This window comes from Terrapene carolina, unplaced genomic scaffold (assembly GCF_002925995.2).
Source record: "Terrapene carolina triunguis isolate 2854851 unplaced genomic scaffold, T_m_triunguis-2.0 Scaffold232, whole genome shotgun sequence".
In the NCBI taxonomy this organism is placed as follows: domain Eukaryota; kingdom Metazoa; phylum Chordata; order Testudines; family Emydidae; genus Terrapene; species Terrapene triunguis.
This window is the reverse complement of record NW_020664583.1, coordinates 2,478,583-2,491,872: the sequence shown is the minus strand read 5'-3', so window position 1 is coordinate 2,491,872 and position 13,290 is coordinate 2,478,583. Positions and strand designations below refer to the sequence as shown.

General features: G+C 39.2%; 1 protein-coding gene across 2 annotated transcripts in view; it reads right to left on the bottom strand.

Annotated features, from left to right (window-relative positions):
* VGLL4 (vestigial like family member 4) overlaps positions 1-13,290 on the bottom strand; it is a 139,294-nt gene that overhangs the window by 30,367 nt on the left and 95,637 nt on the right. For both annotated transcript variants that reach the window (XM_024211969.3, XM_024211968.3), the window contains one exon: positions 3,485-3,674. In XM_024211969.3, the coding sequence (XP_024067737.1) occupies positions 3,485-3,674 (190 nt within the window). The remainder of the gene's footprint in view (positions 1-3,484; positions 3,675-13,290) is intronic.

Below are 13,290 nucleotides of genomic sequence, written 5' to 3'. Positions count from 1 at the left end.
GACTCGATGACCTCTCGAGGTCCCTTCCAGTCCTAGAATCTATGAATCTATAAGGTCCCAGCCGTGTTTCACTTCCCATGCAGCAGAAAATCAGTTCCTCTGAAAACTACAACCTTTGTTAAATTAAATCTTTGTTGGGGGAAAGGGATTCCATTACAAATTTTATAGAAGACAGTAGAGTTGCCAGGCCGTTTTGACTCATTCCCTCTATCCCAGATGTTGAAATAAATATACCTGTACATACCATTCAATAATCAAAAACCTACCAATGGGTATTATTTAGTGCAAATGGGGAGTTAGACGTGAGTAGGGAGAACATATCTCCAGAGTCCAGACCCATTCCAAAACAAATTGCTGCCATCCTCAAGTTTTTGTCAAACTACTTCTACAGTCCCCAAGTGTTCAGATGGATACGTTCCATCTGATGTCGAGTGATGGGGGATGCACCAGCACTCCTACTTAGGGCTAAAGTCAAATTACTAACAAAAGTTCTACCCTTCATAACATATATGGTACTGCTGCAGGTCTAATCTGGTTCAGTCACATTCACTGCCACGGTATGCTCCCATGGCAAGGATGAATATATGCCTACTTCATGATTTCAGCAAGCAAACGACACAGACACACACACACAAGATTGGACGAGGGTTACAAAAACGGACTGCCCATTCTAAAGTACTTTAGAAATACACTGTGGTTGAAATGTCTGCAGTTGATGCAGGGGAGTGTAATCTGCACCCCGCCCCTGAACCATCTGTGGCAACTGTGCCCAATGGGATTCTTCCTTGTGGTGGGTGGCAGTGTGTGTATCAGCCATCCTCATGGGGTTCTGCCATAGGAGGGTAGCTTTATATTTACAGCATGGGCTCTACACACAGGATACCTTGGGGATGTGTTGAATTAATGCATCAGGTGCCCTAGCTAGGCCTTCTCCCAAGACAGAGCTGCACACACTTAGACTAGCCATTTCAAGGAACCTGCAGCCCAGGTTCCACTGGCAGAAGCCTGGGAGTACATCAGACCAATTGTCTGTGGTTTAAATAGGGGTTTGACACCAACTAGGCGCAGTGGAACAGTCTTCTATTTCGTGGCACAGAAAATATATCTCACTTTCCCTAATTCCAAAACCTACATCTTTTTCTCTTAAATTAGTTCCAATAGGCCTGAGCAAAACTGAAATTTTATAATCCTCTTCTCTATCTTCTTGTCTATGTTTAAGACAATTAATCTTGCCATCTAGTCTTCAAAAGGACAGAGTTTCCATATAACATGATATTGGCAGCAACAGCAGCTAAACATGAATTATTTGTTTTTCTAAATGAAATGCTGCCAAATTATCTTTTCCAGACCCTCCAAGCCAGTAAACTCTTACTGCCAATAATGCTCAGTACAACACTTCTTTCCCCTAATATACTATGATGTCTTTAGTGATAAAGTAACAAAAACAAGCTTTTACTGCAGATGCTTAATTTTTTTAAAGTCAAAACTTTGTCTAAGCCTTTTACAAAGTATTATATAATGCATTTATATTGCTAACTCAAGATCAAACATAACCAGAGACAAAGAAAGAGTAGAAATCTGGAAATCATTAGAGAAATGTAACTTTTTTGTTTATAGTGCAAAATTCAGGGAGTGTTTGTTAATTTTTTTTTATTAGAGACATCTGAAATGTCTAAGTTTTGTGACATTTGGTTCAAAGAATTGAATATTATCTGCTAGAAATATTTTAGATTGAAAGAGGGTACAGTGTGTGCTGTGATGGATTTTTTTCCTCTCTGAACTAGAGGGTCTTGTTAAAATATATTATTTGATTCAAGCCATGGGACTACAGGGCAGACCTTATTATTATAATAGCTTATTATTGTACGGTGAGACATATCTTTCCTACACTAAGCCACTGAAAGAATCAGGCTGCTGGACAAAAGTGCTATGCAGAAAAACAAGACTAAGTACAGTCGCCTTTAAGATCCATCTAAACCATGGGACTGCATGAAGGAACTAACTTTACCTTCTGGTTTCCAGAGCTTTAGCTTTGAAGCCAATTTAGGCTGCACGTGAATGTGTCAGTTCAAACTCCACCTTTTTTATGGCCTGCACTGTATAAAGTGGCACAATATACATAACTGCTAGTTTTTTATTATATTTCCACCATGTCAGTTTTGAAAATTTTCCACTAAATAACGTCATAATTCAGGTTTCAGAGTGGTAGCTGTGTTAGTCTGTATCAGCAAAAAGAACGAGTACTTGTGGCACCTTAGAGACTAACAAATTTATTTGAGCATAAGTGGGTTTTAGCCCACGAAAGCTTATGCTCAAATAAATTTGTTAGTCTCTAAGGTGCCACAAGTACTCCTCGTTCTTTTATCATAATTCAAAAATGTCATAAACATTCTCCATATATGTTTTGTATTGCCACAGAAACAAAGTACATGTTTTTTTCCAAGGCTAGCACTCTCATTTGTAAGGAAGGGCTGTAAATAGTTAAGTTTAAAAAAAAAAAAAAAAGAGAAAAAAAGCCATGCTGCAAATGAGAAGTCTTTCTCTGCTTGTGTGCATTCACTGTTTTGCATTACTTCGGTGCTGGATTCCTGATTTGTAACAAATTCCAAGAACGCAGACTGCAGGCCCAGCCTCTGACTAACACTATGGTGATTTATTTGAGGATAAATACCTCTGTCCCGGTCTTGTGACTGAACACAACAGTCCAAAGCCGAGTGGAATGTGAGGAATGCAGAGGGCCATTTCAGCTGAGGCAGCAGGGAACAGTATGCAGTTATCAAGCTACCTCTGACTGTTGAAGTACTCTGATCACTTCCTCCAGTCAAGAATGAAAGGAATTCTCATGCCAACCAGAACATCATTCCCAAGAACAACAAGAACACAGCACGAATGGCACCTGGATGATTCCCTCTCTCTCTCACACACACACACCTTCTCCATATATTACCTGTATGGAAAGTTTCACCTCCTAATGAAATGCACTCTCAGGGTCTGAATATGATCATATAAATAACTTCTAACAACAACTGCAGCCTGTCCAGTTGTCACAGTGGAATCTACTGAGCAGCTGGGCTCAGAATCTCCTGGCCTTAGAAAAATGTGAAGCACTTTTACCTTTTTTTCTCCCCAGGGTAGAAAGCTTAAGGGTATGGGATGTGAAGGGAACAGGTTAAAAAGAACAGGGTATTATTTTTAAAAAGCTATACCTTGATATAAATATTATGATGTACACAGTCAACATAATTCCTACTACCTGAGGCTATAAAAACAGTTTTAAAGTGCCACATAATCCTCTTGATCGTCATACAGACCTTCTTCCCTTTATGTAAAGAACGAAGAAAGAGTCTGGCCCTAAATTCAAGGTATACTATAATTTTCAACATGCAAATTTTTTTTTAAAAACAAACATTGTAATTAAAGGAACAGCAGTGGTATTAGATTCTATTTGGCTAGGAAATAAAGGCACTGAAAGAGAGAAACTTACAGGTGCGGGTTGAACATTCGACTCATTTTAGAGACATGTTCATTTTCACAGTCTAGCTCATCATCCCCTTGGTCCATGCTGAACTTTCTCTTGTTGGGGCTGATGGGAGGAGGGCCTGTTCGATGGTTGGTTAGAGCAGAGGATACTGGAAGAGACTGCATTCTGGGCTCACCTCTTAGAGCTGCTTCACCTACAGGAAGAACACAAGGTAAAATGAACACAGGGAAAAAAGCATCCCCTTTTAAAACAACTCTTAAGGGTAAGTTTTTGACTCAGTAATGGGGCACATGCCACACAGCATGTTCAGGACACACTGAAAGAGTGGTTAGAAGCCAAGTATTAGGCATCACTCAGAAGACATGTCTTTCAACCAAGAAACTGTTTAGGATCCAGTTTAAAAATAAAAATGTTGGAATAAAGTAACAGTTGAAAAAATGCACTACAGAAAGGATAATTTACTCACCTTGGGTGAGCCTAAAGGCTGAGCCAATTCAGTCTTAAAAAGTACTTTTATTCAGAAGCATTTCTTTTAATAGGATAGGCCAACTCAACACTGAACTTACATTACCTTACAATGCAAAGCATGACTGACTTTTTGTGTGTGTGCTATGTAGGCTTTGTTCCTTCCCTATGCCAGCGTCTTTAAATTCTGGGACTACAGTTCACATTTGTGCCAAATACTCATGATATAAATTATTTATTGAATACACTTTAAATTTATATTATATAAAATGCTGCCTGAATCAAGCCTGTCAAATATATTAATCTAATTACTCTTGGTGAACATTAAGGGAAAAATTCTGCTCTTGCTGACACTAGTGTAAATTTGGCCCTTTAAAGTCATTTTGGTGCAATGAACAAAAGAGCATGCCTGCATGGCACATGGATCATAACACTTCAATCCTAAACAAGTTAATTTTCAACTAGATAAGCTAGCAGTAAACCCAGGGGATACACCTCATCACAGCATCTGAGATTTAGCAGGAAATCTCATTTGCAGTATACAGGAGTTGTATATACAAATTCAAGAAATGATACATTTATATAGCATATCCATTTGCTGTAATTAAGCATGCCTTACAAATTGGGCTGCAAAAGTCTTCCCTTTACAATTAAATGCCAGTGTTCACCAATGTTTACAGCCTCCATTGATACATCCATCTCTATTGCAATAGGTCAGATTTAAACCTCATATGGACTTTTAGATTAAGAAAATCACTTTTGGGGGCTTTCGGGGGAATCTAAAGGTAATCTGGACTATCAACTTTACCTATCCCGGTAATGCTTCTGAAACAAACACTTTTGTTAAAGTTTAAAATTGGTGTTTTTCCTTCGGTGTCTGATGCATTTTAGTTTCCACATGGTCACAATTTTGGGAAATAAAATTAGGATAAACTCAAATCCATCTATAGCAATGCGGTACCTAAGAAAGACATCTTTGTCTGCCACTACACATTTTGATATCACCACTATTGAACAGATGATTTATAGAAAGTAGCCCTAATTCACACGGGTGACAAGTACTATTTTGTTGGGAAAAGAACGAGTGAGAAGAAAACCTCCTGAAAGTTTACCAATAAAAATAAACATTTTGCCAATTGAGTCAGTAAGATATAAACTAGCAAATATACTGTGACCTATATTACACCACAAGTCATGATTTCTATTAAAGACCCTGGCATTGAAGCTAGATGGGAATTTTCCATCTTGAAACTAAATAGTAGAAAGTATGTTCTACAGCAGACATTCTGAAACTGGACATGCAGACCATGTGCTGTATTAAAACAGCCAATTGTTAGCTGCAAATCCCCTACCCCAGCAGAAAAAGCCTTTACAAAAAGGAGGTTTTGCCATTAAGAACTTAACCTTCCGATCAATAAATTCTATACTACATTTTTCAACCTTTAACATTACCAGTAAGCAGCTCCACATATATCATGGTCACATTCTGACACAAGCCTGTGGCTACATCAACAGCACTAAATCATATCATAATCAGCTACTCCCTACCTAGCTTATCTCCCTCATTTCTATCTTTGAAGTGTAAGTTGACACCCACTTCAAAAGATGAAATCTTGATATTCTGAAGAGTCTGATACTTCCCTTCCCCCCAATCCTTCCTCCCTTCACCATGTCCAAGGTCACTTTTGAAGTCTGAGAGTGGATGTGAAAGGCAAAAATCTACCAGTACTGTCCATTCGCTAAACTAGAAACTGTTTTGGTTTTCAGGGAGTTTGACACAGTATCACATCAAAGAGACATGAAGTAACATTTCCTAAATTGGCTGTATCTTTTGTTATTTTGCCAAATATCAGGATTCCCCCCGCCCCGTCAAAAAATAGTGTTTGTAGTGGCAACAGCACTTGTTTGAATTACTAACTCAATTAATAAAACACATTCAGTTAGAAAGTTCATGATAGCGAAATGTTATCTTCTGCACTTGGTGTAATAAAAGCCTTTTTAAAGGAACTTAGTAAAGCGTAAAGGGTCTTCACTAGCTCTTAATAAAACCCATCAAGCTCTACAAAGATTCCAGTGGTCAATTTCTCTCAGCCTCTTAGATGTACTTAGCAAAAAATATTGGGATCATTATTCTAAGAGCAACTAAAGTCACCAGCTAGTTCTGAGTGTTCTAGTGATTTCATCCATGGCATGACAATGCCACTTAGCAAAACTAAATCAGATGAATGTCACAACCACTACAACTTCATGAAAACATTGTTACTGAGGCCCTGGATATCAGAAGGTGCTGAGGACTTTCTTACTGAATTGGATGGCCATCAGCATCTTGCTGGAGGTGCTCAGTACTTCACAGGACTGAAACCCTATAGGGAGATAGGGCTGGCAGAAAGAATCCAAAAGAAAAGGCAGTGTGTGTGTGGTGGGGGGAGGGGGGGTGAGATCCATGATGAACACTAATGGCCTCACCATCAATTGCAGGGATAAACGGTTTTATAAACATAACCCCCTGCTGCATGCATTATGCTGTATTTATCCCACACTACAAACTCAGCCTTTCATGTGACCTTCAAGACTGATTAAGCCTATAACTGGTTTACATTAAAAAAATTGAAATAAAAAAAGATTTGTTTTCAACTTTTTCCTCTTTACAGCACTTTAATTTAAATCAGGGAGAGAGAAACCACAACTCAGTCTACCAAACAAAATGCTGTTTTACTGACTGGATTTGTCTGTCTCTGTCTGACCACACTCTATGGTAACCAGACTGACATCATCCTACTGGCAAGACAACACTCTGATAAAACTGTATTCCATAAAATTCCACAAGCCTATACCCAATCTTCAAAATCCATTACTGCACAGGCCTGCGTCTGGGCTGCAACTGAAGCATCGATAGCCAACGCAAGTTCATTATGCTTCTCATAATACTTCTCTTTGTTTCAACCAGCAGCTGGGTAAGGCACTGCATATCTGCCTCTTTCAAATAGTTCTGCTTATGACTATTCATCCCAGTCAACTTTTTTTGTTTTCTTTTCTTTTTAATTAGAACTGTTAGGCAACATGATAGAGTACAGACAAGCTAAACAGAGATAATGACGTGACGTACCATCCGCTTGTAATACAAGTACTGCAGTAACATACAGCTCCGTTAACAGGACTCCATGCACTCAGCAAGAATGCTCCCTCCTTTATCAACTTACAAGTTTAAATCTGAGGTTTCTTTAGTATAATGGACCTAACCTAAGCTATATGTTTAGAAAAGCAGCATTCCAGATCCAGTCATGCTGGTCAGCCCTAAAATACCTTGCTACTGTCCCGTAAGTACTGGATCATTTATAGTATTTGTGTTTTCTCGAGTTCAGTCACCACTGTGTCTCCCTGCTGAAATGTTACATACAATACAAGCTTCATAAAGGCATAAATCATGTTTTTACAAATGCTGATTTGACAGCAAGATACCAGAGAAATCCCAAAATGCATCAGATAAAATCTTCTGAGAAGTCCATGACTCACCAAGACTAGAAATAAAAAAATTAATACACACACATTTGTCAGCCTGCTTCCTTCCTCCCCACCATCTCAGTGTGGGCTGCAGCATGCGTATTCAAACATGGCTACCATATCCTATTCCCCCTCCCAATTTCCTCCTTCCAGCTGGCTGCTATTAAGTCCATAAAATCTGAGCATTAATTACACTCCAGAAATGAAAGTCTTCATCTTTCCAACCAAAGATTTACAAGATACACTTCTCAACACAAAACAGACTAAAATAAAATTCTGAAACTGAGGAACATGCAGATGAGAGAGCAGTGAAATTTAACCACCACTTTCTGTGTTCTCTACTCCATTCTCCTCCATTCTCAAACATAGGGAGAAATAAAGTGCAGGGAGGATGATCATAAATGGGAGTAAAATTACAATCCATGTATTTATAGAACAAGAACTGGGTCATTTATAACTATTCAGTATGGAGTAGGGGACCTATAGCAAGGTGCTGAAATTTAAAAATTACAACTAAGTGAACAAACAATGCCAAACAAGGATATTTCAGGTTTCAAATGTACCTTGTTCATCAATCTTGTCAACTGATTATAAATAATTAAAAATATTTCATAGCATGCTAAATATTGTAAAAAAGTGAAATCTTAGTAATATGAAATCTAGCAGATATTAAATCTTCACTAAGATCTGAGATTTTGTGTGAGATTTCTAAGGTACGCAGTTTAGCACAGTTCTACTTTAACAATTATTTGACCAAAGGGAGTACATGCATCCATTTAGATTGTTCAATGGTAAATCTTGATTTAATGATAAAAAGTCTATAAATAAATATTCAAGCTATCAGATGTCATGTTATTTATACAAGCGCTGTATACTATTAACAAAAAATGTACGGATTGAAAAGAAGTTGATGGACTGGAGAATACGTTTTTAAAGACAATTTGAATACAAGTACATTCCTAATGAAACCGTGAGAAAAAAAAAAAATCAGTGAATAGATACAGTCTAATTCTAACGTATACTACAAAGGTAGCCCCTAGAAATGGTTTAAATTATTTTATTGTATAGTTGAGAGTGCCTTCGCCTCCCCTCTTGTAATAGTGCACTCTCCTCAAACAGGAATCAATTCAGGGAAGTTCTATGACCTGTATTATGCAGTAGGTTGATTGATTAACTAGCCCGATCACAGTGGTCTCTTCTGGCTTTATAGTCCATAAATCATTCACTTATTTGGCATTGGACCCGATCAGCTTCCTCACACGATGACACCAGTCTAGCAAGAACCCAAGCTTCAACATATAAATTACAGCAGAAAAATATTGCTGGGAAACATTTGCCGACATCCAAACCATCCCTGAGAACTTTTGGCGGCATTTAGGCGGCGACGCCTCTGGATGACCCTGCTTGTTGGCGGCATTTCGGCGGATGCTCGTCCGCCGCCACGGTCCTCCGTGGCTTGTCGTCTGGCGGGCGCCAGACGAAAAAGGTTGGGGACCACTGGCTTAAAGTGTGCATGGTTAAGCACTCAAAGGCCAGGAAATGTCAACGTTAAGGTTGCCTGCATAAGCCAAGCTTGTACATGCACCCTGGGCATATGCATTACTTTGAAGTGATTACGTGATCTCCTACTATTTCTCTATATATTACACTACTATAGAAACAGGTATGTAGTAATTTTAGTAGTCTGAACTACTCTGTAATATGCAGGAGCAGGGAAAGATACATGGTTAGCTGAGCACTTAAACTCCAGTTAAGAACTTATTAGAGAGACATGGTAGGTGAGGTAATATCTTGTATTGGGCCAACTTCTGTTGATGAGAGAGACAAGCTTTCAACTGTTAAGAGAGAGAGGAGTTCTGCAGGCCAGGCACGTTCCTGTGTTGTGGCACTCCTATGGTGTGCAGGAGCAGTGCTCCATCCTGTGTACCTTTGGTGATCAGCCAGAGTGGTGCTGGGGCAGGTGGGCGGGGGGAAATGAAGCTACAGAGCAGGCGGTCTGGAGCTGACCTGCATGCTTCCCCTCCGTGGAGCTCCTAAACGCCATATGCTAATCTTTAAGGATGCCTATTTCTGTCAAATTTCACTTTTCATACCTCAGCAGTTTTGGCTGTAGGGCAGTTGTGGGCCCCTGTTCAGCAAGGCACTTCAGCACATGTCTAATTTTAAGCATGTGACTAGTCCCAGTGAAGTCAAAGCTAGCCATTTAAAATGGGATCCTTTCTGCATTCTCTCACACTTAGTAACTCCTGCTTCCAAGGGCTGAGCTACAGTACATGAATCCAGACAGCCTGCAGCTAAACACAAGTGTCCACATTAGTTTGCCTGCAAGACCTAATTACAACCAACGCTAATTAATATATTTCCCAAGTCGCAGAAGGCAAGAAGGTTCCAAAAGAAGCAGAAAATCTCCCAAGCAACTGCTGCTGTTTCCTGTGATGAAGAGCAGGCTCCTTCTAATGCAATGTAAATGGACTGAGATGCTTCTTTTTCACCTGGCTCAACACAGAAGGAAGAAGGGGTATTCTTAACTGACACTGTTTCTGACCCACAAGCCAGCTCTCCTAGCAAAAACATACATTAAACATTTAAAACGGTACAGAAGGACCACAAATGAATGCAAAATATTTTTACTTGCGCTCTCACTGAATTATACTCTCACTTTATTCTTCTCCCAGAAGTATAGTAGTTAATCTCATGAGTAGAATCACAAGCCACTCCTGCTCCAGTAAAAGCAATGTTGATCAATATATTACTATGTACCAGAGTCATAGTCAGGATGCACAGGGTCTAACAGCCCCAAGTATGTGATCTTGAGAATGCTTCAAAACCTATGGAATTGTAAAATGGGCTGCTGATGGTTCAACTGCCAAACTCTCTGATTAGCAGCAGTATTTCCTTGATGACTGCAGATTATTTTTATTGGGTGCAGCACAAGTAGAACAACAAATTATAGCCTCCAAAAGAGAAGAAAAAGGCATTTACCTGCTCCAAGAAACAATAAATCCCATTTTCTTGTACTTGCTTAATAAGACTATATTACTATTGACTGTACTACAGAAAGATGCATGTTCCATTTAACTCACTGGCAAAATACCCTTTATTCTAAATGTAATTAGAAGTGCTTGTTTACCACTAACCGCACGTTGTGTAGTAATATTGCTCATGGATGAATCACTGAACTCTTAAAAAGGCCTATTTCAGATCTAGACATTGATTTTTCCTCCTTGTGAAGTTTTAAATCTCAAACACATCTCCATGGGCTGGCTTAAAAGCTCACTGAAGTCAATGGGAGACCTTCCGTTGACTTAAGTGGGGTTTGATCAGGCCCCAAATTGTTTTCATGTGACACATTCGCTGTATATTTCCATTTCCAATATAGAAAATGAATACAGATTTGTTTACTCAAAATCATGGTCATGAAAAACCTGAGTAACAAATATCCCCTTAAATTCAGCTTAATTTTGTTAATATTTAGAGTCTTTACATGGAATACCATTACACTTGTGACTGGCAAACTTCAAAACTGACGTTGGTTAAACGTTTCTACCTCTGGTTTCCCAAATCTGAGCTCAACATCTACATTAAAAAAAAAAGGAAAGAAATATGTAATACCTAGTGAAAAATTCTATCTATGAAAAGTCATGAATGGCTCACCAGTATCTCAGTTCTGGAGTTCAAATTACCACTCCTTTCCAAAGTTGTGGCAGTTTCTGGGTCTCTCTCTTCTTTTCTCTGTCACCAAGGTAAGTGACTTATTGTGAAACATAAGAGACAGGAAAGCAGAGCTGATCAAAGGCCAGTCTGTCATTAGGTGAAAATGATCAAAGCTTAAAGACTTGCCATCCACTTCAAAAGTAAATCTGAGTGAGAGTAAGGTTACAATAGGAAAGATTTGTAAGATCAGGTGCTTAAGCAGTATTTTAATGGACTGAGTGGTATCGAGAGACATCGTAAAAAGTTAAATTAAATGTAATGACAAAAAGAGGCAAATAGGAGATTCAATTTGTGAAAGTCCAAAACTGAATAACTCCTTCTGAAGAACATATAGTTAAATATTTGCAAAACTGACCAACATTTTAACAACGGACTGTATGTATACACACCGCTCAAATCTGAATGTACGTCAGCTAATATGGTTGGCATTCTGTCCTCTTAGAAATAAAAGCTTGCTGTTTGGTTGCTGGTTTATTTTCTTTATTTTTTTTTTTTTAAACCTTAGGGCCATGTGGTGCTCTTAACTCTTATTTGCTCTGCTAGCTCATGCATTTTCTGGGATTTATAATATTTTTAGATCAATGTATTTGTATAAGCTCTACCTAGTTGTTCGATTTCCCTGGTGTGCAATACATATGAAATCCTCCAATTTCAAAATTCCACACTGGTCAAATCTTACAGGAGGACAATACTGGGATGAGATGGGGTTCTGTAATAGAACATGCCTGGGGTATTTTAAACTGGTTAGTTCCATGTAAGATTAAGTACTGTAACATAACTGTAGCTCTTGGCTATTGCATCTGGTAGCTCTTGGATACTCCATCTCCTTCCCAGATATGGCATGGTCAGTACCTGCTAAATGCAAACTTTTTGGTCCAGCCTGAGCCTGAACAGCTAAACTGCAATTAACCAGCCCTGAGTCAGCAGAAACAGGACAGCCACAGGTGTATAACTGCAGCATAGACATACCCTCAGGCTCCACGCAAGGAATACATGCCTGACTGATAGTGGATCCCTTCAGCCTGTTGATTCTGTAGTGTTCTTTACCAGGAGATGTGAGCCAGTATTCTTCCCTAGATGCTGCTAACGTGCAGAGTTTGGACTGCAACAAGGCTTTTATAATGGTCCTCTTAACAGAAATACTGTACAGTCCAAGACTAAAGAAACAGACCTTAGTGGCTTTGTCCAAACACTAAAAGAACAAATAAAAACACTTGTAACTTCTACCACAGGCAACAGATATTGTGGAGCCGAGGAAAGAGTCAGCTACTGAAAAAGTACAGACCTGTTATGCTGGAGAGCTAATTTCTAAAACATCAGCCCATGGACAACGGTGTCTTCAGATCAGGGTGTAGCATCATGGGAGAGGAGAAGGGGTAAAAGAGGCAGAAGATAATGCCTATCCACAGATAGTTGATCCAGGCTGGTCTGCATAATCACTATAGTGTTGGTTGTGTCCCCATTCAGCTTGAGGACCATTTTGTGAAGCTTGCAAGCTCTTTCCCTTACCGAAGCAAAATGACATGGATTTTATTTGCTAAGAGATAGGGAACAAATGCCTGGAAGTCTTGCCTCACAGCTATGGCTTTATTTCCTGGAGAGGTGTCAGATGCGTCTGCACCTTTGGGGATAGAAAATGTGGACACAGAAACTATGAAATAGTCATAGGTAACATGGAAAGGGGGACTAGTGGATGATGCTGATGGGTCTCTACCGATGAGGAAATGCAACAAGTTTCTACACTATCTTCAAAATTCAAACAGCCTTGATGAAGGGCAGCCTGGGTAGCATCACAATTCCTCTGGGAAACTGAGATAGAACAGCTAGCTTTATAACAATGATACCTACCCGGACTGCAACAAAAGGAATACAGACAGAATTCTGTCTGTATAACATTAGAAGGAAGACGACTATTTTGACCCACCAGGCAATATGCCCTTCTTTTTGAGCAAAGGTTTGACATAAAGATTGCCCATGCAGTTTCCCTCAAATTACAAAAGAACGAGCTAGAGTTTAGCAAAAACAACAAGGAGTCTGGTGGCACCTTAAAGACTAACAGATTTATTTGGGCATAAGCTTTCATGGGTAAAAACCTCACTTCTTGCATCTGAAGAAGTGAGGTTTTTACC